The 23,951-nt window shown below is 38.1% G+C and overlaps 1 protein-coding gene across 3 annotated transcripts; it reads left to right on the plus strand.

Moving 5' to 3' along the window:
- The first annotated feature begins 344 nt into the window (after positions 1–344).
- Positions 345–23,279, plus strand: LOC115692585 (TATA-binding protein-associated factor BTAF1). 3 transcript variants are annotated; one of them, XM_056305837.1, is made up of 28 exons: positions 345–877; positions 984–1,078; positions 1,716–1,930; positions 2,078–2,132; positions 5,575–5,656; positions 6,807–7,138; positions 7,956–8,055; positions 8,134–8,755; positions 9,384–9,516; positions 9,634–9,702; positions 9,999–10,210; positions 11,708–11,948; positions 12,449–12,622; positions 13,818–14,240; positions 14,416–14,859; positions 15,422–15,541; positions 15,668–16,135; positions 16,390–16,928; positions 18,962–19,454; positions 19,541–19,609; positions 20,350–20,454; positions 20,534–20,764; positions 20,853–21,116; positions 21,196–21,245; positions 21,344–21,456; positions 21,608–21,690; positions 22,107–22,319; positions 22,735–23,279. In XM_056305837.1, exons 1-28 carry the CDS (start codon positions 829–831, stop codon positions 22,903–22,905), a joined length of 6,165 nt encoding a protein of 2,054 aa, XP_056161812.1. In that variant the 5' UTR covers positions 345–828; the 3' UTR covers positions 22,906–23,279. The 3 variants fall into 3 exon arrangements, with proteins under 3 accessions (XP_056161812.1, XP_056161813.1, XP_056161814.1); XM_056305838.1 differs by having other exon boundaries at positions 21,347–21,456; XM_056305839.1 differs by lacking the exons at positions 345–877; positions 984–1,078; positions 1,716–1,930; positions 2,078–2,132; positions 5,575–5,656 and having other exon boundaries at positions 7,002–7,138; positions 7,960–8,055.
- The last annotated feature ends 672 nt before the right edge of the window (positions 23,280–23,951 follow it).

The raw sequence follows: 23,951 nt of genomic DNA on the forward strand, positions 1-23,951 counted from the left end.
CAATATTTAATTGAAAAAAATAGCCGTCTTGGATTCAAGAAGAATTTGCCGTCGCAATAAAAAAACACAAAAGGTCCAAATGAAATACATACCATTAATCCTCATCATTTATTAAAATATTACTAATTATAAAGGAACCTAAGTACGAATCCTATACAAAGATTATATTCGGATGCAAAGAAATTTCGTGCCACGAAAATATTTGCTCGGATAATTTCAAGAATTGAAAAAAAGAAGAACAATAATAATTTCATTCATTAAATTTTTCTTTTGCCTTTTTTTGGGTTGGAAAATGCACATGCACAAGAAAATTCGGGAGCTTATATTATCAGATACGCGAGGGAGAGAGATAGAGTGAAAACGCTTCGACGACGACGAAGAAGAAGAGAGACAGAGGAGAGGAGAAGAAGGGAGCTTCCATATTCCCTTTTGCCCTAACCGTCGCCATTTTCAGAGGTTCTTCCCGAATCCCTAATTCCCTCTTCTCTCCTCCTTCCGCCGCTTCCCTCCTCCGTTGAAGAAGATCCCCCCCGCTTCCCAGCCGCTCCGTCGTCGCGCTTCCCCCTCCTCTCCCCGAATTCCTCCCCGATCCGAATTTGGCCCCTCCGTTCCAGAGGGGACCCGGTCGCGCTTTCGCCGGCGCCGCGGCCCCGCTGATGCGAAGTGCCCGCGCGGTTGGCGCGGAGCCGCCGTTTTGATACCGAGCGCCGCAGCCGTTGCCGTTGCTGGGGATCCCGCGAATCGGGGGGGTGATTGGATGATTGAGGATGCAGCCGCGGGTTGCGGATTGAAGGCATTGTTGCGTTGGTGGTGTGTGGTGCGGCAGCTATGGCTCAGCAATCGTCGCGACTCAATCGGCTGCTCACTCTTCTCGACAGTATCCTTTTCGTCTCGTGCTTGTTTGGATCTGGTGTTTGCTCGGTTGGTGGCTGTTGATTGGGTGAATTTTGCTCTTTTTTCCCTTAACGAAATTGTGTTTCTAGCTGGTTCGACTCAGTCCACGAGGTTCGCCGCGGCTCGCCAGATTGGAGATATCGCCAAGTCGCATCCCCGGGACTTGGCCTCTCTCTTAAAGAAGGTATTTTTATTTTCTCTGCAATGCCATTGGGACAACTCATCTAATCTAATCGTGGAGGAAGATATGTCTCACTGCTGTTAGCTTGGCGTTCTGCATTAGAAATTTCATATGGGCATGATGACAAGTTTTGGGAATCGCTCTTTTAGATCGTGCTGTTCGATATTGCTCTTTGAGGTAGTGCCGAAGCTAATGTGCAGAGTAGGGATGTGCATGAATATCGCTGTATTTTGAAAGTAAAATGATGGGACTTCTGCGACATAAATTTCATTGAAAACAAGAGAGAAGGAAGATGTCCAGATAGGGGCTCTCCTTTTGGTGCAGAAACCCAATGTTTGTCTGGTATTGTTAGCTTTTGATGCTGCAGTGTCTGAGGCTGCCCTGTGCTAGGGTTTTGGCCGTAAATGGTGCTTGACAGATGCTATTTACGTGTGCTATAATGATAACGATTTCAGGAAGTGATAGGCTAGGTGAAGGTTTGGCGAGTAGTTAAATAAGATCCTTAAATTATGATATGTCCCATAAAATAGTAATAATATTTTCATTTCTTACAGCTGTGATATTAGTTTTTCAAGAAGTGCTAATGTTTTTTGCACCTTATGATTCTCATTTGCTTATGTGAGTTTAATTATTTGATTAGGTTGCTCAATACCTTCGTAGTAAGAATTGGGATACGAGGGTTGCTGCAGCTCATGCAATAGGCGCCATTGCTCAGAATGTTAAGCACACATCTGTGAATGAGTTATTTGCTGCCGTTGAGATGAAGATGTCCGAGACTGGGATAGATGGCACTCTCGGAAACATCCTGGCATGGCCTTATCAGTCTAAATTTGTGTCAAGCATTTCATTTCAAAGGTTGCATATGTTCTCATATTCTTTTTCTGGTTTGGCTTTAGTGATTTCTCTGGTGAGAGTGGTTATGGACTGGGAAAGTGCCAGAACCAAATATCAGTCTAAATTTATTGTTCGTTTTCTGATCTTTCTTTTACCTTACTGTAACAGCTTTGATCTGAACAAGGTTTTGGACTTCGGAGCTTTGTTGGCATCGAGGGGTCAGGTAAGCTGCTCTGTCGGACTTTTAGACTAGCGTTTAATACTTCTTCGAGAACCTTTTTCAATAATACAGAGTGCCAGCTTATCATTTTCAGTTTGTGGCTTTTGCTGCCTACAAATATGGAGAACTTTTTCTCATTGCGTACAATTATGAAAACTTACAGTCCAAGCACCAAAAACAGCATTTTACCTCTAGTGTGATTGACTATAAATAATTTGATTACCATCATGTGAGAAAAGAGAAGTTTGTAAGGAAAATTGGCACTCTTGTCTTGTGAATGCCTTATGGCCTTACTGTGACGTACTCTCTTCCTTCTTAGTGCTGACATATACTATTTGTCTATATTTAGTCTCTCTCATGCTCACGGGAGGAGAGAGAGCAACTAATATCATTGGATTAAGTATCACATATGTTTTCCCCTATATGGCTGCTTGTTCAGTCTAGAAAGCCATTCGACGGGGGATTTTGAAACCTCAGAAAAGTGGAGAATAAGTAGTAGCAGATGTTACTTATATGTGTGAGAGGAGAGCTTGCTTGTTATGCCGCCAAGAAATTTGAGTTGCATAGACAGAAAAGTGGTACTACTTTTATTTTTTCACTCTGCGTTTTTTGCGTTGCGCTGGAGAAGGAGATAGGAAGATGAGTGGTTCTGTAAAGTTCCCCCATTTATTTTTCTTTTTCTAATCATTTCTAATTAAGGATATTTTTCTTGTCGTTAAGCAATGTTTCTAGGTAGCTCTCTCCGTTTTGTTGCTTTGAATGAATTATGCAAGAGTTGTGAGGTGCCATTCTATTGAGGGATAATTACTTAAATGATTTCTGAACTTTGGCCCAATGTGCGATGTGGTCCCTAGATTTTTAATTGTTCAATGTGGTTCTTGAATTCTCGGTAAATGTTCAATCTAGTCTCCGGATTATTATATCCCTCGATTTCATTTAGTCCCTAGATTATTTAGTCGTGGGACTAAATTGAACATTTACCAAAAGTTCAAAAACCGCATTGAACAAATCAAAATTTCATTTCAGGGACCACATTGAACAAATTAAGAGTTCAAGGACCACATTGCACATTAGGGTAAAGTTCAGGACCACATTGCACTTTGGGCCAAACTTCAAGGACCATTTTTGTCATTTTTCTTTCTATTGATAGTAAATGGCTGTGTAGTGTATAGTTTGAGATGCTTTGGTCATGTTGAATGAAGACCATAGGATACCCCAGTGAGGAGATGTGAGCAACAGATGGAAACATTGGTATAAAGGGTAGGGGAAGACCTAGAAGGACATGGAATACACTGGTTAATTTTCCAAGGTAGTCATATTCTGTCAATTCGGTGGAGAAGAACATAACGTCGGAATATGTATAGGTTGAACCTTGTATTGAAAACATTGTGAAAGATTTGACCCTTTATAAACTTCGTAACTCCTTGAGAGGAGGTGATCATCAAAGGGACACATATCACCAAATGCAAAGTATATGAAGTCACTTACCGAAACACTTAAAAGTACAGGTGTGGTATGGGCAATTGACCGCTGTAAGCATTGACCTTTGAGATTCTAGAGTGAACATCAATTATTGGATGACCTGTTCCATATTATTGATTACACATGGTTATACTAAATTTCAAGGATATTTCTGAACCATCATCCACTAATTGTACTGATTCCAATCAATTTTTCTCTCCCATGCCTCGAGAGAATGAGCCAAGTTGCAGCAGCATAATAAACAGGAAGAAATGGCAAAAACTTAAATAGAAACAAAATTCTCATTATCCATTTGCCATGTGTAATTGGCATTCCATGACTTTGGAGTGAAAGTCTCCCCAAAGACTTCATTCCTAGCCGCTGGAGTCATCATCAAGAAGGAAAGTCGACTACCTATTTTCATTGGGGTGCGTCATGGTCATTATTGGAGCTCTTTCAAAATGGTAGCAGCTATGTTTTAACTTTGGAGGAGGTGGAGACTCTTTTTTGTTTACTTGTAGTTTAAAACCCTGATCTGATCGTGTGAGATTTTTTAATACAATTTTTTTCCAATAGGAATTAATGGAACTTCATTTAGAGGTTTAATTTTCCGCTTTTTGGCTTTATGAAGCCTAGATACCTGACAAATTGCACCTGGTAGTGTTAAAAAAGAACCCAAACGATGATCCTGTGATTTAAGTGAGTTTCCAGCTGGTAAATTTACGTCAACTTGCGATGATGTCAATCTGTCAATCTTACCCAATAAACAATTTGAAAGAGATTTAACAAGAACACCTTGATTTGGCTCTTAAAGTCATATGATCGTTATTTTGACTATATTGTATGAGATACACATCTTGATAATTTTATAATGTAAGGAATATGAAATATAATCCTTCTTTTCTTCATAATAGCTTGCGGGCACTGGCGATGCATGTGCATAAAAGAGCAGTATTTTTTTTTTCTAGATTAGTAAAATAATGGCAACAACAATAAAGCATGCCTTATCCCACTAGGCGGATTGGCTATATGAATCCTATTATACCATTGAACACGATCCTTAATTAGATTCCGGAACCTTCAAATGCTTCATGGCTTTGCTTATTGTCTCCTTCCCTTTCCTTCTAGGTATTCCCAGCTTCTTTTAACAATTTCATATCCCTTCCTAAACATCTCTTTACTGAGCATTTGAAGGTCTTGGTTTGACATGGCCAAACTATAACGACCGACCTCTTCTCGTATTATCCTCAATTGAGGCAATACCTACTTTTTCCTGAGTAGATATATTCCTAAAATGCGGTGAAAAGATGGAGGTAAAAGGAACTCCAACCTATTGGTTGGTCATCATGCATAAAGCTTCGAACTTCTCCTGTTTTCTAGGCATGGACATGGAATGTAAAGAAGGAATTGAAAAGTTGGATATTTCCGAAAATAGGGAAGTTGACTTGTTGGCAGTAGTATTTTATGTATAATTAGGATATTTTTGTTTAGATTAGGTTTGCTTTCGAACAAAATAATACTCAACTTGAAGAGCTTTGCATGAAATATGATGGCCAATTTTCATCAGGGAAATCTTCTTACAATTGGTTTAATTAGTATAGATATACTTAAATTATTTTTTAATTACAGCATTTGGGTTGTTTAGGTTTTCACATAGAACCGAGCTTCAAGTAATCACTCTACGTCGACAGAACTTCTTTGGTTGCAAGGGATTGTTCTTTGGCTCTCTTTCTGTATGCTTCTATTTGTTTTACGGAAGATGTTTCATGGTTATGATCTTTTTTTCAACATTTATTCTGTTTAATGTCAGTGATGAACTTGTTTACTGTAATGTTCTCTTTCTTGGATTTTTTTTTTAAAATTCGAAGAATCTAAATCACTATATAGTTTTCCCTAGAAGCAGATTCATGGTTCTTTTTTGCCTTTTTATTTTTATTTTTTCCTATCATGTATTATAAGTCCCTTTTAATGCATTGGTATGCAGGAGTATGATGTTTCAACTGATAATCTAAAAAGTCCTCGGGAGCGTCTGGCCCGCCAAAAGCAAAGCCTTCGACGCCGTTTGGGTTTGGTCTTTTCTCCCTTTTATTTATTCATAATTAATGAAGATGACTATATTGTACTCATTTGGGTATGAATTATCAGTCATGTCCAGTTTTGCGTGTGTTTTAGATCGATCATTCTGGTTTTCGACATCAATGATTGATATCGAATATAATTCTCATAACAAAGATTTAACAACTGTGACATGATCAAGATTATGTTAATAAATGGTCGAGACAAGTATTATGTTTTTGGGTAAGCGTTGAGAGACGTATTTGTGGTCTATAAAAATGAAAATTAAACATTCAGATTTACGATTTGGATTTAACATTGCCATCGACAGAAGTAATTCAGCTTTAATAGGGATAGCAATGCTGCTGTATGATGATTCGTCTATATTATAGTGACTACTGGGATTATCCTTGTTGTCTTCTAGCAAAGTGAGATATACAACCAATGAATATCTAACAAATTTTTGCTAACAAAAGCAGCTTTTGAATAAGTTGTTTCTGATTTATCTCTTTTTACATGCTTGATGTCTGATTCAATCAAAAGCATGTGAAAGTTGTACTCTCCTTAAAAATTTTATCTGTGAATTTTTCATGTTGTTTTCCACAAAACATGTTGGAAATAATTAATTTTATTCTCGTATTTTCACCGGAATTTCCTGTTTGCCTGACATTGGAACTTTCTGATGATTGTGAAACATTCCAAGTCCTGAATGTTCTGCTATGCTGAGGATTTAGTGCTAATTATCTCTTTTAGATCAGATGAACTTATGTTTGAAGTGTTCATTATGTGTTTTTAGAACTTAATACAAATAACTGCTAGTTATGTGCAATTGGGGCAAATGAGCTGGATGTTGAACTCTTCATGGTCGCCTATGCTTAAAGTGAAGTAGTCGAGGACTTAATTATTCGTTTTTCGGGTGAGGGTGTCATCAAATTAAATTTTTAATGTAGCATGCGCAATCACAATGTGAACAGTTGTTTCATGAACTCTGCTGGTAGCTTAGTTACTTATTTTGAAAGATACAAAAAACTAGTTTTTATTTTGGCTCAAAGGAGCCTGGTTTGATATACCGTCTCCCAAATGTGTTGAATTTCTGCTTCTTAGGTTTTGCATTTTGCATCAATCTACACCTGTCTCCTGATGCTAAGTCAATGAAAACAGGTCTGGATGTCTGTGAGCAGTTCATGGATGTCAATGATATGATAAAAGATGAAGACCTTATTGTGCAGAAATTGCATTCTCATGGAAATGGTTTAGACCATAAAATTTATGCATCAGCTTCTGTACATAATATTCAGAGACTAGTTGCAAAGATGGTTCCTTGTGTTAAGAGGCCAAGCGCTAGGGAATTGAATCTGTTGAAAAGGAAAGCAAAAAGCACTTCAAAAGACCAAGGCAAAGTTTGGTCTGAAGATAGCAATACAGATGTATCAAATGCACATAACACAACTGCCCCAAAGGGCGCTGGTCCAGAGTTAACTGTTATTAATAAGGTATTCAAGGATTCACATCATCTTTTCCTCATCTTTTTCTTTGGATGCCATGTTTAGACGTTTAACTTCTTGATGCCCTTGTTTGTGCATATACGTGTGTTCATCTGTGGTTGTGTGCAAGAGATGGAGGGAAGGAGAGTATGTGTTTTTGTTGGTAGAATTGGTTTACTTCCCACAATATTTCCAAATTGTCATCCCTTGGTTCTAGTGACTTCTTTCTTGTGAGCGTGTTTTCTTATCTCCTATAGTATTTACGGAAGTATTTGTCATTTGTGAAATTGGAGCAATCTCATTCAAACTTTTGCAAATGTTTGTGCTTGTCTCTCTTGTGTAGAAACCTGGATAAAATTCTAAATTTTCATTCATTTTGGTTTTCTGCACTTAAGGTCAAATTGAAAAGGCAAAATACAAGGTTTTAAATGTTTGCTAGCATTGCATCTTTCAGAGGAATTTAATTCTTCAGAAGTATGACTTAGGTTTGATGTTGAAGGGTAGCCTTAGTGCAACGGTAAAGTTGTTGCCATGTGACCTGGAGGTCATGGGTTTGAGTCACAGAAACAGCATCTTGCAAAAATTGCAGGGTAAGGCTGCGTATATTAGACCCAAAATGGTCCGACCCTTCCCCGGACCCTGCACACAGCAGGAGATTCATGTATTGGCTGCCCTTTTCTTATAACTTAGGTTTGACATTGGGGCTTTGAGGTTTACAGAAGTCTGATAGAGCATGGTCAAACTATTAAATGTTGAGGTTGTGGTTATATAGTGTATTGGTTCGATGATCAGAGATAGGGTTCACTTTTTGTGTCTTAATGTGTAGGTAGATTGTTCCCTTGATGACGACGCTGACCACGATGGTGAAGGACTATGGCCTTTCCGTAATTTTGTTGAACAGCTTATTCTTGATATGTTTGATCCGGGTACGTTTTGCTCATTAAACTAAGTTTACATAAATGTGTTACATGTGAGTGACCATTACTTTGGCTTTGGATGGTCAGTTTGGGAGATTCGGCATGGAAGTGTCATGGCCTTAAGAGAAATTTTAGCTCACCATGGTGCCTCAGCTGGTGTATTGTTGCCCAACTCCAGCTCTGCTGTTATGCTTTGTGATTTAAGAGATGATGGCTCCATATGTTCATCCGAAGACAAAAATCATACAACTACATTGAAGAGAGACAGATCCATTGATCTTAACATGCAAGTCTCTGCCGATGATTCTGAGCCAGAAATTAAGAGGCCCAAGATTGAAGGTGCAGCCTCTCCATCTCAAAATGCAGCACTTCCGGCTAGCACTGCTGAGAACATGGATATCATTGTCAAGGTTGAAGATGTTAAATGCAATTTGCTTGATGTTCAACCAGATGGTGGGATGATTAAGTTGGATGCTGAATCTTATCTTGATGATGTATCTTGCTCTCATAAAGAAGAAGTTGGTGCAGCAGACTTGAGGAGTTATTCTAATGCAAAATGTCCGCTAGTGGCTCCAGATATATTGAAACATCTCCCAGAAGGCTCTGAGCTGGTGAACTTGGTCGAAGTGGCTAGGCATTCCTGGCTTAGAAATTGTGAATTTCTTCAAGATTGTGCAATTCGTTTTCTGTGTGTGCTGTCCCTTGACCGGTATGTTGTCCAACTTTATATTCATTTTCCACGAGTAGTATCTGCTTTAAGCTCTCACGTGTGTTAGGTAGGGGGACTAGTGGGTGGCATCAGTCACTCAATTGAAAAGAGACAGTGAATTTGTGTATCGACCATCTGTTTCAGCCCTTTAAAAGCGCGATATATGATTTTTTTATTTGTTACTGGATTTTTATCTTCTTTCTCAGTGCACTGCGAAGGAATTTCTTCATGGGCACCAAATGCAATCCACCTTTACGAAACTTTTAGATCCAGTATGTACAATCTAATATTATTAGGGTATTTTGCTCAGAAAACATACTTTTCCCCATTTCACCTGAAATTTCTGAAAAATGAAATTGGATTACTATCTGATTGTTCTGACTGGTGCTTTCCATCCAAAATTTTGAGAACGAGAGTTCTAAGTTTTGGAAAATTATGAAAAAGTATAAGACAACAAGACTTGTCAATATTTATGCGGTTTGAAAGGTTTTGGGTGTTTGGCATAAAATAAAAAGCAAGTTTCCCACCTTACAAGAAAAGGAGAAAATCGAAAGTTAAAAGCAAAAGTCACTCCAAATATACACGAAATACTGGCTGACTTTAAAAGTTTTGGGTTTTTTTTTGGCAGATTTGGGGACTATGTATCTGATCAGGTTGTTGCCCCAGTTCGGGAGACCTGTGCGCAAGCATTAGGTGCTGCATTTAAGTACATGCATCCTTTATTAGTTAATGACACATTGCATATTCTGCTTCAGATGCAGGTAAAGTCAATGGAATGAATCTTCCAATCCTTACTGATGCAAACCTAGAATTGAATTTCTTCTTTCTTTTTACGTATTAGCTCTATCTCTCTGATAATCATCTGCTTAACTTTTCAGCATAGACCAGAGTGGGAAATTCGCCATGGAAGTTTGTTAGGTATTAAGTATCTGATTGCTGTGCGACGGGTAAGACACTTGTATTTCATATCTTACTGAAATATACCGATATTAGATTTCTCATATGAAATGGTCACCTCTTGTCATGTTTCATGTGGTTCTCTGTATTTGCAAGGCATCTTCAGCAATAAGAAATACAAGTTCCGGAGAAAATATGGGCTGTCGCTTTTTTTAATATGAACCAATATACAAAAGATACCGTAAATCCATGTAACTGTTTGCTTAGGCTGTTATTGCAAATAAATGCCATCCAGTTTGCTTTGGGTTTTTTTTGTCAGCTACACTTACTCGTTTGCTGCATTTAGGATATGCTGCATGGTCTCCTTGGTGCTGTCCTCCCTGCCTGCAAAGCTGGGCTGGAGGACCCCGATGACGACGTACGAGCTGTAGCTGCTGACGCTTTAATACCTGCTGCCGCCTCTATTGTTGATCTCAATGGTCCAACCTTGCATGAGATTGTCATGCTACTTTGGGATATCTTGCTTGATCTGGACGACTTAAGTCCCTCAACTAGCAGGTAGTACAACCATTTAAGTTGCTCTTTTGGCTGTTTGGCTGATCTAATGGTAACCTGTATTTATTTCTTTGGCCATCAATAAGTCCTATTGTTGTCTTACCTTTTAATGCTCACTTGGATAGTATGTGTTCTCTCAGTGTCTATGAGCTATTGTTTTGGAAAGGAAATGTATTGTCTGAAAGCAAGGTAGTTGAAATCGCTTAATTTACTTAAGATTGTTTGGGCCATTGTGAAACTGAATCGAAAGGTTGTAAGAATTTACAAATTGCATGAAACGAGGCAATAAGTGTTTTGATAATCATATCCATTGATAGAGAAGCTATACAGTTGCCTGTTTGGCAAGAATAATGAGCTAAAAAACCTCAGCCACCCCATGTTTCTAGTCCACCAGGTCATGAATGATCAAATTGATGTCGGTTGATCATTTGCATTTTAAATTAATTTTAATTAATTAGATTATCCCAACGTTTTGAAAAGCATGTGATAGTTAAGTAGTTAATAAGACCAGTATCTTGGTAAAGAAGCTGCAATATATTTAGTTTATTCACTTTTTTTTTATCTCATTCAAATTTACATATTTTCGTATTACCAACAGATTATTTCCATTTTTTATATACTTATGTTCACAAGTCTTATTAACTAAAACATAGCTGATAATATACTGATTTAGCATGAATTAACCAGATCTTCTAATAATTTCATGGAGTTAACAGGATATTGATATCCTCAGAATTGTTTATCACGCTAATAAATGAGAAGTAGATTAAAATTTGTAGGAATATAGAAATGAAGACGGATCTTTTAAAAGGAAATCACAACTTCCATAAGCTAGTACTTCATCCTAAACTCAGTAATTGATGAACGCAAGAAGAAACAAGAAATGGCAACTGATAGAATGCTCTAGTTAGCACTTGTGTACGGATGTAAGAAGATGGTCGTTTGCTCCATTTTGCGGAGACTCGAAAGCATCTTCCTTTTCTTTCTAATTTTTTTTTTCTTTCGTATTAGTGAAACGAATCACTACACTAATGATCTTGAATTTACAATTTTGACTACCGTGCTTGAAATTACTTGCTGAAAGGTTTTTTTTTAACTGAAATTGCTTCATGACTATATGCGACCACCTCTCAGCATTGTTATACTTTTTTGGTTCCTATTGCTAGATCCACGCATTCCTGGATGCTACTTTTATGCATTGCAACTATTCACATTGTAGATTTGTCTATTGACTTACACTGTGTTTTGGAATATTATGAGTCATTCAGTGGTTTTGTTTATTGGTGAATTTGAACGATCATTCTAATATAGCAACCCCATATGCTGTTCAGACTTTATTAAGACAATTAGTTTTCTGGTCAGATCAATTTCGGGTTGTATGGGTCTGTATGTGGAGTCAATTTATTTAGATTCATTGTTTAGATTGGAGTAATGGGTATTGCACCTCTTAATTTCGATTTTATTCAGATTCGTTGTTTTTTTCCCATTGTTCCACTGCAGTGTGATGAATCTGTTGGCAGAGATATACTCCCAGGAAAGTATGATTCCCAAAATGCTTGGGACTTTGGTATTGAAAGAAAAACAGGACATGGACCTAAATGATATGGTTAGTGCGGATAGTTTTGGAGAAGGAAAAGATACACAGGAAAATCCTTACATGTTATCTACTTTGGCACCGCGGCTTTGGCCATTTATGAGGCATACAATTACATCAGTCCGTCTCTCTGCTATTCGCACTTTGGTAAGCTCAAGGCCTTCTTTTATGGGCACTGCATTTCAATTGGGGTTGATATCCCTTCGATAAATCCAGCGTAAGAATCAAGAAGATATTTATAAATCAACATGTCCACTTAGAAAGAATTAATCTGCAATCTGGTATTCATAAGTTTTGTGGTATTCAGCTTTGTGCATGCATGTTCATTTTTCCTGATAAGTAGAGAGAACTTCACTATGATACACCAAGGGGGTGCCAACACATTAAGAAAAGGAGGTCAAAGACAAAAAATGAGCTTATTATAAGCCAAGGAATCCTCCATATCAGTCAAATTCATTACATCCAAGAGTAAATCCATAATATACCAAAATTGTAAAACAGTAAGCCAATTTAGGCTTTCCATTTGGGTTTTGTGGTTATCGTATCATTTATTTTTGTTGAAGAAAGAGTTGCAGATTCTTGTTATTATGATTGCTTCCTCTTGATAAATTTTGTCCTAGTGTTGACTTATTGGACTTTGTTTTTAGGAGCGGCTACTTGATGCTGGTTTTAAAAGAAGCATCTCCCAGAGCTCCAGATGTTCGTTTTGGCCTTCGTTTATTTTGGGGGATACAATAAGAATAGTTTTCCAGAATCTGCTGCTGGAAACAAATGATGCAATTTTGGAGAGCTCCGAGAGGGTTTGGAGGCTTCTTGCTCAGGTTTTGAATTTGATAAGATGCAGGACATTCTTAGAAAATATTTTCTTATTTGATACTCGGGGACAATAGGCGATCTTTAGAATACTAATTAGTCTTTGAGTCTGCAGTTTGTATGTAAAAGTGTGTTGCTTTTTTCATTTATTTTTGCAAAGTTACTTTGGTATCCAAATTTAAGCTGCCCAATAGTGATTTGATGCAATCTGTTATAATACCTCCTTGACTTGTTAGGGAATCATGCAATCACGTTAAGACCTTTCATATAGGATGCTTGCCTGGAGGCTAGTTTGTATGTTGTGGACTGTCCAATGCAATGTAGAATCAACTATATCAAGCTCTCCAAAATAATGAGGAAAGAAAAGTCAGAACCTGAATATCTAGAGTTAGCCAATAAATAGGTAACTGCTATTATCTACTACTGGTTTCATAAGAGTGGGCCTTGTAAGTGGTGGGGTGCATGTTTACCTCAAGTGACCTCTTCTAATCCTCATATTTCCTTAGCATGCTTTACTTTGTCCTTGTCATGAACATGTGTTGCCATTTAGGAAGTGACGTGATAGGATTTATGTATTTCAAGTAGTATTTCATTGCCAAACTCAAATGTGCTTTCAACTTTAGGGGAGGAAGTGTGGATAACGTGACATAAATGTCCAAGGAAATAGGGTTGATGCTGTTCCTCATTGTTCTTCTTGCTCATGTTGTTTGAAATGGTGAAGCAAATTTTTTGCGTGTACACACACACCACACGCACAAGTCAACAACGTCATGAAAAAGTTTAAAGTAAACCAAAAAATTAAAGAAAAAACAAAGTTGAGTACTTGGACATTTATGTCAAAATAGAAGGTTTTGAACCAAGAATTTGTGTATAAGTTAGCTCTAATTATCAGAAGGTCTTTTCTTACTGCATTATTTGTGTTTATCATGCTGGGGCTCAACATGTGATTACAAGATTTCTTTAAAAAGGGGGCTCTGTCTGGATCTGAGTCCTTCAACCAGGTTTATCATAGTGGAAGTTCAAATTGGTTTTGCAGTATATTTCATCGAACAATAGCTGCCTAGTGTTAACTTGAACATGCTAGTTGTCTACTTTGCCAGTTCTTGCTTTTTAATTTTATGCATAATCTTTATTCTGTTTTTAATGATGATTTTTTTGGGTGTTTTGACACGAATGTCCTTTTATTGTGGGGATCATTGCTAGTGCCCAGTTGAAGACTTGGAAGCTGTTGCGAAGTCTTATATGTCTTCTTGGATAGAACTTGCATCTACTCCTTATGGTTCCCAATTGGATTCTGCAAAGATGTTTTGGCCTGTAGCTCCTCCTCGAAGGAGCCATTTTAGAGCTGCTAAAGTGAGAGCTGTGAAATTTGAAAATGACCCTTACGGAAACAGTTTCTTGGACTCTGGTGGAGGAGTTGTTCCACAGGAAAGAAATGGGGATGCTTCTGGAAACATGCTAAAAATTGTTGTGGGTGCTGATGCGGAGATGTCAGTGACTCATACCAGAGTTCTTTGTGCGTCGGCTTTGGGAATCTTGGCTGCTAATTTGCGAAAAGAATCTCTTCAATGCATTGTTGATCCTTTATGGAGTGCGCTGACGTCGTCCTCTGGGGTGCAGCGACAGGTACTATTGCTAAGACACGAACAGGATCTCTCTCTCTCTCTCTCTCTCTCTCTCTAAAACATGTTTGTGTGCTTATCCACGTGTCTATGCATGCATTTCTGTTAGTTGTACACCTGTACCTTTTGTTCGGACATGTCTGGCTGGCCTTCATTGACTGATTTCTTATTCTTGTCAGGTGGCATCCATGATTCTCATTTCCTGGTTCAAAGAGATTAAAAGTGGGGACCTTTCTCAGGATAAGTGCTTTAGTCCTGCGATTCCCGAAAATTTGACAAAATGGTTATTGGAATTATTAGCATGCTTAGACCCAGCACTTCCTACAAGACAGTCACCTCTGCCCTATTGTGAGCTTTCAAGGACATATGCTAAAATGCGGAACGAGGCCACTCAGTTGTTACGCACTGTGGAGTCATCAGGCAAATTTATAGATACGTTATCTACAATGAAAGTTGATGTAGAAAGCTTGAGTACTGATGATGCGATTAACTTTGCTTCGAGACTGCCAACATTTTCTGATGATGCCTCCATCAATGAATCTGTGGCTAAGCACATCCTTGATGATATTGAATCAGCCAGGCAACGGCTTTTGACTACTTCAGGCTACCTAAAATGTGTTCAGGCAAGTCTGAGATGCAACTGACCATTTTCAGTATGCTGCATCAGATTGTTGACCAAGTCATGTTTTATGTTTTGTTTTTTCTTTCAGTGAGCACATACATGTCTTTATCTTGTCAAGTTGTGATTTTCCATACTGGATTAAGTAAGTGTCCATCATGTTTTTGAGTCATAGTTTTTTCCTGTTTGACATCATTGTCCATTTTGTTTCGTGCATTTACATTAATACCTTCTTTGTGTCGTCATGATTTATTGCTTCAGCCTGAGGTTTCGGATAATGTGCATTTTGGTTGACATCCTCACTGAAATCTGCTTATAGTCTTTGTACAGAAAACCCCCTCTGATGTAGAGAATGTTAAAGATGCAAGATGATAATGTCTTCTCTGGGCCAATGTACTATATTTACCTGATACCTACTGCCAACAGGCAAATAGTATTGTTGCCATGGTCACTTTAAACTTTACATTTAAAACTTCTTGGCTGAGTACTCCATGTTATATGAATTTTCTTTAAGTTTGGATGGTAGTTATTTGTGATTATCCACATCTTTTTCCAACAAATTGCAGAGTAATTTGCATGTCACCGTGTCTGCTTTAGTTGCTGCTGCTGTTGTCTGGATGTCAGAACTTCCAGCCAAGTTGAATCCTATAATCCTTCCTCTGATGGCTTCAGTCAAAAGAGAGCAGGTAGTGTTTTAATCTGTTTAAATGTCAATCCCACAGATTTACATGCTGTGTTGAACTTTGACTTAGCTGGATCACTCTCTCTCTCTCTCTCTCTCTCTCTCTCTCTCTCTCTCTCTCTCTCTCTAGGAGGAAATATTGCAGCATATGGCAGCGGAGGCACTTGCTGAACTCATTTCTCGCTGTATTTCGCGTAAGCCAGGCCCAAATGACAAGTTGATCAAGAATATTTGTAGTTTAACGTGTATGGATCCTCGAGAGACGCCTCAAGCTGCAATCATCAATTCTATGGAAGTTATTGATGATCAGGATCTGCTCTCCTTCAGGAGCAGTTCTGGAAGGCAGAAGTCTAAGGTTCACATGCTTGCTGGGGGTGAAGATCGGTCAAAAATTGAGGGATTTATTAGCAGAAGAGGGTCTGAACTCTCATTGAGGCATTTATGTGAGAAGTTTGGTGCTTCTTTATTTGACATGCTGCCAAGATTATGGGATTGCCTTACTGAAGTCTTAAAGCCTGCCAGTGATGTGGACGAGAAAGAAATTGTGATGGCGATTGATTGCATTAAGGATCCCCAAATGTTGATAAATAATATCCAGGTTGACACTGTTAACATTGACTATTTTTCTTACACTTTGTAGCATTGGAAGGGTGAAAATCTTCTAATCTGGCATCTTTGTTTGGATTTTTAAGTGGCATATATGTCCTTTATTACATGCACGAGATGTTTTAGGACATTGTGTGGCCCAACCTGATCATTTGTCTTTACTCTTAGTATTTGGATAGTTTAATCCAATCTGATTTAGCTATAGTTTGTCTATCATCCTGTGACTCTTCTGCATCTGATCTGCAGTTGGTTCGGTCAGCGGCTCCAAAGCTCCATGAGACGTTGAAACCCAAATTGCTAACACTTCTCCCCTGCATCTTTAAATGTGTACGTCATGCCCATGTGGCAGTAAGATTGGCAGCTTCTAGGTGCATCACTTCAATGGCAAAGTCAATGACGTTAGAAGTGATGGCAGCTGTTGTTGGAAATGCCATCCCGATGTTGGGAGATATGACATCTATTCATGCCAGACAAGGTGCCGGTATGCTTATTAGTTTGCTAGTCCAAGGATTGGGTGTGGAGCTGGTTCCATATGCTCCATTGTTGGTTGTTCCTCTGCTCAAATGTATGAGTGATTGCGATGCTTCTGTCAGACATAGTGTCACACATAGTTTTGCTACCCTTGTGCCTCTTCTTCCATTAGCTAGGGGCCTTCCTCGGCCAGTTGGAGTGAATGAAGCCTTGTCTGGAAATGCTGAAGATGCACAATTTTTGGAACAGTTGCTTGACAACTCACACATCGATGACTACAAGCTGTGCACTGAATTAAAAGTAACCTTGAGGAGGTAGGAATTAAATTCTGTGTTTTTTTATGTTTCAGTGGATGGGCATCTTTTCTTTTTAAAGACAAATGGAATGGTACTAATTTGAAAAACTAGAATAACTGGAATGATACTAGTTTGAAAAGATGTACGTCTTTTGTGTAGTAGTTCTCTTCTAAAGTACTACGGGTAACTATAATGGTTCCGTTTCCTTCTAATGAAGTCTTATTCATGGGCTAACATCTAGGAAGGAGATTGATACGAGCTGTTAGAAACTTCCAATTTGTAGTTGGAACAAACGCCAGCAATTCATTTTGGTCCAGTGGTCACTGCTTGTAGTTTTTCCTACTAATGTGACTGACTCTAGGATGAGGATTTCTAAATGATTGGGATTCTGTACTTCATGACAAAACTGAATGTTGTTGCCATCTGGCAATTTGACCTGAGATAAGTTCATTTTAACCTTGCTTCATACCCTTCAAAGATGTACCTGTTTTGTTAATAAATGCAGACCAAACTCATTGCGAGTTTCATTATTCATGCACTTAAACCATGATAAATATTTATGGATTATTATTGTCTTCCTTGCCCCAAAGGTGATTTGCAAGTGAGCCTTAGTACTTTTTTTCCCCTTTTGGCAATATTATTCCATGTACTATTAATATTGGTAAAATAGCCTTACCTTTTGACTTTCACTGGGATTTTTTATGTAATCGGCGATGCCATGATGGGATATCTTTGAATCTGTCAGATAGGTTGTCTGTTAGAAATCTCAATAGGAGTATGACTGATGGACTATTACTTATGATAAGTGAAGCTTTCTCAAACAAACTTCTTCGTTTTTCCAATGATCTAAAGTACAGTTGGCGTTGAGATGTTTTCCTAAAGATTGACCCAGATACTAGAAATTGTAGAGGTATCGTGGTTTTGCTCTCTTTTACATTGGTACATTAGTTGGATGCATTGAAATTATAATATCCAGAATACCTTTTCGTCAACTTTGAGAAGTAGAATAAAAAACTTCCAAGAATTGCTTGAAGGTTTTCAATTTTCATCTACAATCTGTTTAATGAGAGTACCATATAGAGAAAAGTTGACTCCTGCAATTTATTGATACATTAAGATTTAACAGATGTTCAAATGTCATGGAGTAGTGCTGTTACCAAAAAATGTTATCACGAAAATCAGTGCTTTATTTGCTGCTTTAACTTTTAACTGTCTTTAATCACTGTAAATCTGAAAACTGACATATTCTTAGGTGACATTTTGTTTGCTTTAAGCCAATTAAATGTACTTTGAATTTTATAAACCCATGAAAAAACTGTGGTGAACTGATGTTGTTATGTATGATTTGAGGTGAATACTGAAGAAAGGTGTGATTTCAAACTCAAGAAGGGAAAAGCCAAAAGCTAAGACAAACACACAATAAATTTGCTACCCAAAAAAAAAAAAAAACAAAAAGCCACAACTAAAACCCATTAGTTTTGGATTGATCAATACCTGTTGCTTTGTCTTCTTAGTTTCTACATATCCTTGTCATCCTTGGCAAATTTTCAAACACTTTTTGTGTTACTTATCATATTCATCTACGGTAATCGACTTATGCTCCTCAATAAATTTCCGAATTGTGAATTAGAAGTATGATGGAGGGATAGATTGATTAGGAACATTTGTCTCCACCCAATCATATCATCTGCCAGCTTACGGATTTATCAAAATCTTGTTACTGGCTTTACTTAGGTTTTGTCCTTCTTCAGTTCTCTTTCTGACGATACAATAGTGTGACAGGAGATTTCTTTTGCTATTCCTAGAAATTGTGAATCCCCTGGAACTTGGTCGACCCTCTGGATGCAGATTATTTAGTCGTTAAATACCAATGTAAAGTATGGATCTGTTGCATTTTATCCAAATTTGTGATCTTTCTTGGGGACTTATGTTCCTTTTATTCTAGTCATCTTAATTTCACTCAACAGGATTTGCAGCAAAGCATAGGTTTGAAGTAGCATATGTGATTTGACATTCTAAAGTTCGAACCAACATAATGTCTTTGCTTGTAGGTATCAACAAGAGGGTATAAACTGGCTTGGATTTCTGAAAAGGTTCAAGCTTCATGGGATACTGTGTGATGATATGGGGCTTGGCAAGACACTTCAAGCATCAGCTATTGTGGCCTCGGACATAGCTGAGCACCATGCTATTAGCAATGGCGAGGGCCTTCCTTCGTCATTAATAATTTGCCCGTCAACTCTTGTAGGACACTGGGCTTTTGAAATAGAAAAGTATATCGATCCATCTGTAGTATCAACTCTCCAATATGTGGGCTCTGCTCAAGATCGCATTTCCCTGCGTGAAGATTTCAATAAACACAATGTCGTCATAACATCATATGATGTAGTCCGCAAAGATATTGATTACCTTGGACAATTAATGTGGAACTATTGTATATTAGATGAAGGACACATTATCAAGAACTCGAAGTCTAAAATTACAACTGCAGTGAAACAGTTGAAAGCCCAGCATCGCCTCATTCTTAGTGGAACACCAATTCAGGTACATCACTGTTGCAATGTTCCTGAAAGAAGAATTTGAACTTCTTGTTTCCTGACAAATATTTGGGTTTATTTCTTTTCATGCAGAATAACATAATGGATCTTTGGTCCCTTTTTGACTTCTTGATGCCTGGGTTTCTCGGAACAGAGAGACAAGTATGTATCCCACTATTATGCATTATAATTTGTCAGCTCAGTTCTTAAATGAGATCATTTTGTTAGCATCATACTTTTCTGGCTTGCTCATCCAAAATCAATATGCTGTCTGCTTGGAGCTGTAAGTAGTGAAGACAAAAAGGCATAAGAAATTATATGAATACTCAATTTGAGAAATCATAGGAACAGTCAATTGTTGGAAGAACAGCCCCAACCATTATTCACCTCCATCTCAAATGAACAGATTTAAGCCCTGTCAAACACGCTTAAAAGCTTATTGGTTCTGGATGTAGATAACAAGCATGAGTGTGCTAAAAATTGCAGGAATATTTTTGTTGCCATGATTTGCTTTTGATCCATCCTCCAGGGATAAGTTATTATGTTTTGGGAAGCTATGCATAGTAACTTTGTCTTGCGGTTCAGTTTTGCTGCTAGCTGGTGCTGCTCCTTGTTCTACTCTGTTATCTGTTTGTGAAGAGACAATGAGGACATACTTTTTCTTTTTTGTATGGTCGCAATGAGCAGCAAGACAGTCACCCTAAAGATTTTCCTGTATAAGAGGACAAGTCTCTTTTCTACATCTTGTATAAGTATAATCAAGATACTGTGGTGCATAGTAAATTCTTTGTCTACCATGCTTTCTCTTGGCTGAAACTAACCTTGGATGTGGCTTGATAAGTCCAGATGTTTTTTGCTTTCATTTCTACTGCCATTATAATAGTGTAATGTGACTTGAACAGTTTCAATCTACCTATGGCAAACCATTGTTGGCGGCTAGAGATTCAAAATGCTCAGCAAAGGATGCTGAAGCTGGAGTACTTGCTATGGAAGCCTTGCACAAGCAGGTCACTATTTTTCTGTTCTTTCTAGGCGATTCTTTATAAATCAACATTCCGGTCTCAAGTTTGAAGTTCTTTCTCATAGGTCATGCCTTTTCTGCTTCGTCGGACCAAAGATGAAGTATTGTCGGACTTACCGGAGAAAATTATTCAGGACAGATATTGTGACCTTAGCCTAGTTCAGTTAAAACTCTATGAGCAGTTTTCTGGTTCTCATGTTAGAGAAGAAATTTCAAGCATGGTGAAAGTAAATGAGGCTGAAGATACGAAAGATGTAAAAACTGCTTCGTCTAAAACATCCACACATGTTTTCCAGGTGACAAAGCGAAATTCTCGTTTGGTCCTTGCTACTCTTCTCAATAAGCTTCTATAACCTCATATTTCCCCTATTTTTTGTATCTCAGGCACTTCAATACTTGCTTAAACTCTGTAGTCATCCGTTGCTTGTCATTGGGGAAAAGATTCCTGCCTCGCTCGAATGCTGTTTGTCAGAACTGTTTCCTGGAATCTCAAACATTATTTCAGAACTTCATAATTTGCATCATTCTCCCAAATTAGTTGCTCTTCAGGAGATTCTTGAAGAGTGCGGAATAGGCCTGGACACTTCATCTTCTGAGGGTTCTCTTCCTGTTGGGCAACATAGAGTTCTAATATTTGCTCAACATAAGGTAATCTCCTGTTCAACTTGTTATTCTAAAAATCTCACCTTTTTTAGTTATGTCTGTTTGACAGAGGTACCTTGTGTAGGCCTTATTGGACATCATTGAAAGAGATTTGTTCCACACCCACATGAAGAAGTGAGTCTCTATTGTGTGTGCACGTGTGTGTCAAGTGTGCACTCTTCCTCTTGATCTGTGCTCTTACATCCTATATGGTTTGATATCTTGTGGTAAAGCAGTGTTACATACTTAAGGCTGGATGGATCAGTAGAACCTGAGAAACGTTTTGACATTGTGAAGGCTTTCAATTCAGACCCTACTATAGATGCCCTGTTACTCACAACACATGGTACGTCATTTGTCCCTCTTTACTTGATTTCACCAATGAATAATAATAGATCTGTAGCTCATGGGGGAATGCCGCGAGCTTTGCTTTAAACCTGACACTTTTCGTTTGAAAAAATGCTTCACATATCTTAACTCCAGAGTTCGTGTTGCAGTTGGTGGGCTTGGCTTGAATCTGACCTCCGCTGATACACTCATTTTTATGGAGCATGACTGGAATCCTATGCGAGATCATCAGGTAATTGTTCCTCCCGGCTTTTATGATTCACTTCTGGCATTTAGTTAAGCTTATTATCGGGCATCATTCATTCAAAATCAACCTATAAAAGCTAGCAGCAGATGTTGGAAGAAGAAATCATTTCCCCCAGCTCTAGCTTGTGGTCTTGTCTTTTAGTTGAAAATATATTAAAACAAGGAGTCTATTTCACATTATAGACTTATAAGATTCTCTGATCTATACACAAAATCATATTTCGATTAAATCCACAAAATAACCATGTGAAAAATTAGACTTTTATACACTAAATCTAACAAAAACTCCAGTTACTTCAAAAGTCAAAAGTTCTTGTCAAATACAAAGGGAAAAAACAACAATTAAAAGCTTTTGCCTCTTCGAACAAGCTCTCATTTTGTTTGTGCATAAATTGTTTTCAGGCTATGGATCGAGCACACAGATTAGGCCAGCGGAAAGTTGTCAATGTACACCGCCTCATTATGCGAGGCACCTTGGAGGAGAAAGTCATGAGCCTCCAGAGATTCAAAGTGTCGGTTGCAAATGCCGTTATTAATGCGGATAATGCTAGTCTGAAAACAATGAATACTGATCAACTGCTGGATCTATTTTCCTCAGCAGAAACTGGCAGAAAGGTAGTGGTGCCTGTTCCTTTTCAATTCTTATCATTCAGTGTGTCAAGCTCTTTGGTTGCATAGTCTGTTGTCATTATTAGTGATACTTTACTGCTCATGCTACCAACGAGTGTCTCTTGACCGTCGAGGGTGTTGGTGTTTGGACTTTTAGTGCTTGTAATAATATATTATATGCTTGTGGAAGTTTCTCCCCCCTTATCTGCCATCCTAAATATTTTAAAAATATATACTTAAATTAAGCTTCGCGAGTATCTTTTTCTTTCAAATTACTTCTCTTATTTCTTCTTATGATTTTGTTCATTTTTTGAGGATAGGGAAAGGGGGTTAGGATTGAATGGTTAGTGTGATTTTGGTATTCTTCACCTTAATACTTCTTATCCATGCAGTTAAATATTATTTAAAATTGAATTTTCAGGGAGCTATTGTATCAAGACGTGCAGATGGCAACTTTGATGTTGACCCGAAGTTGATGGGCGCTGGGAAAGGTTTGAAAGCCATCCTTGGTGGATTGGGTGAACTGTGGGATCAATCCCAATATGCCGAAGAATATAATTTGAAACAGTTTTTGGCGAGGCTTAATGGCTGAGTCCTAGCTTGAAGCGATGTACAGGTTGTATATCTCAGGATGAAATAGGATCAAATTTTTGGCGTTATAGTTGTAGGTTCTTTTTTCCATCTTTCACTTTTTGATTACCTTTATTAAATGGCCCTCCTTTCTAATGAGTCCTGCCATGTTTGCTTCCTCCATTTCTTTTTCCTCCCATACGTGCTTTTTTGTCTTCTGTGGGGGGTTGTGCAGAGAAGATGGATTGGGGTCGTTAGTGCAGGAGTCCGGCACGTGGAAAAGTCAAGAATATTGAGTGAGTTGGTGTTGGAAGGGATTACAGAAGTGTAAATTGTAGACAGATGTATAGACATTCGGCTTCATTGACTTAATAAGAGTTATTACTTTTGGTCCAATGAGGAAATTTTGGACACTAGAATACATCCTTAATGTTATCTCGGTAACAGGCTCTTTTTTTTTTGTACTTAATCTTGATAATGTACTTCAAACTGTTTAACAGTGCGGAGACATGATATCTTATAGCCTTGCTTATACCAAGTTGCTTTTGGGTTGAGGTTTACTGTTACTTGATAAACCAGGGGCATCTTTGATTTATTTACTCTTCGTCCAGGTATGCCGGCTACATTTACGAAAAGCATGTTTGATCTTCTGCTTTACATATAGTTATCGTAGTTTTTAGTAGAGAACATGCCATTATCTTGCCACTAGAACAAGCGCACTTAAAAATTTACAGGTTCCACTCCAGCAGGGATATTCAGTGGAAAAACTCTGGCAAGTGTGAGACCATACTGACATCTTTAGAGGTATTTGTAGCCATTTGCAGCTCGCTCAAGGTGGCAGTTGATGCCTTGATGGCTTAACTGCAGAATGGATCTTCGACCGGAGCTCTCTTCCTCCGGTGCTTGCTGGATGAACAGGTCCTCCTTGGTCTTTGCTGCAAATACGCTTATGTAATGAAATCATGTTGGTTGGACAGGTTCAGTCTTTCTGACAGTACTACTAATACGAATCGTGTCAATTGTTTGTCATTTACTAGTTCTTGATCAACATGTTACGGAGAATACATT

This window comes from Syzygium oleosum, unplaced genomic scaffold, assembly GCF_021117445.2.
Source record: "Syzygium oleosum isolate NSW1041296 unplaced genomic scaffold, Sole_v2.1 Sole_v2.39, whole genome shotgun sequence".
NCBI classification, from domain to species: domain Eukaryota; kingdom Viridiplantae; phylum Streptophyta; class Magnoliopsida; order Myrtales; family Myrtaceae; genus Syzygium; species Syzygium oleosum.

Excerpts from the sequence above, each read along its gene's own strand:
- LOC115692585 (XM_056305837.1), top strand. The coding sequence starts at position 829 with ATGGCTCAGCAATCGTCGCGACTCAATCGGCTGCTCACTCTTCTCGAC. Across the intron at positions 16,136-16,389 it reads TGTTGATAAATAATATCCAG|TTGGTTCGGTCAGCGGCTCC; the intron begins GTTGACACTGTT and ends TCTGATCTGCAG. Across the intron at positions 21,457-21,607 it reads CCTGTTACTCACAACACATG|TTGGTGGGCTTGGCTTGAAT; the intron begins GTACGTCATTTG and ends TTCGTGTTGCAG.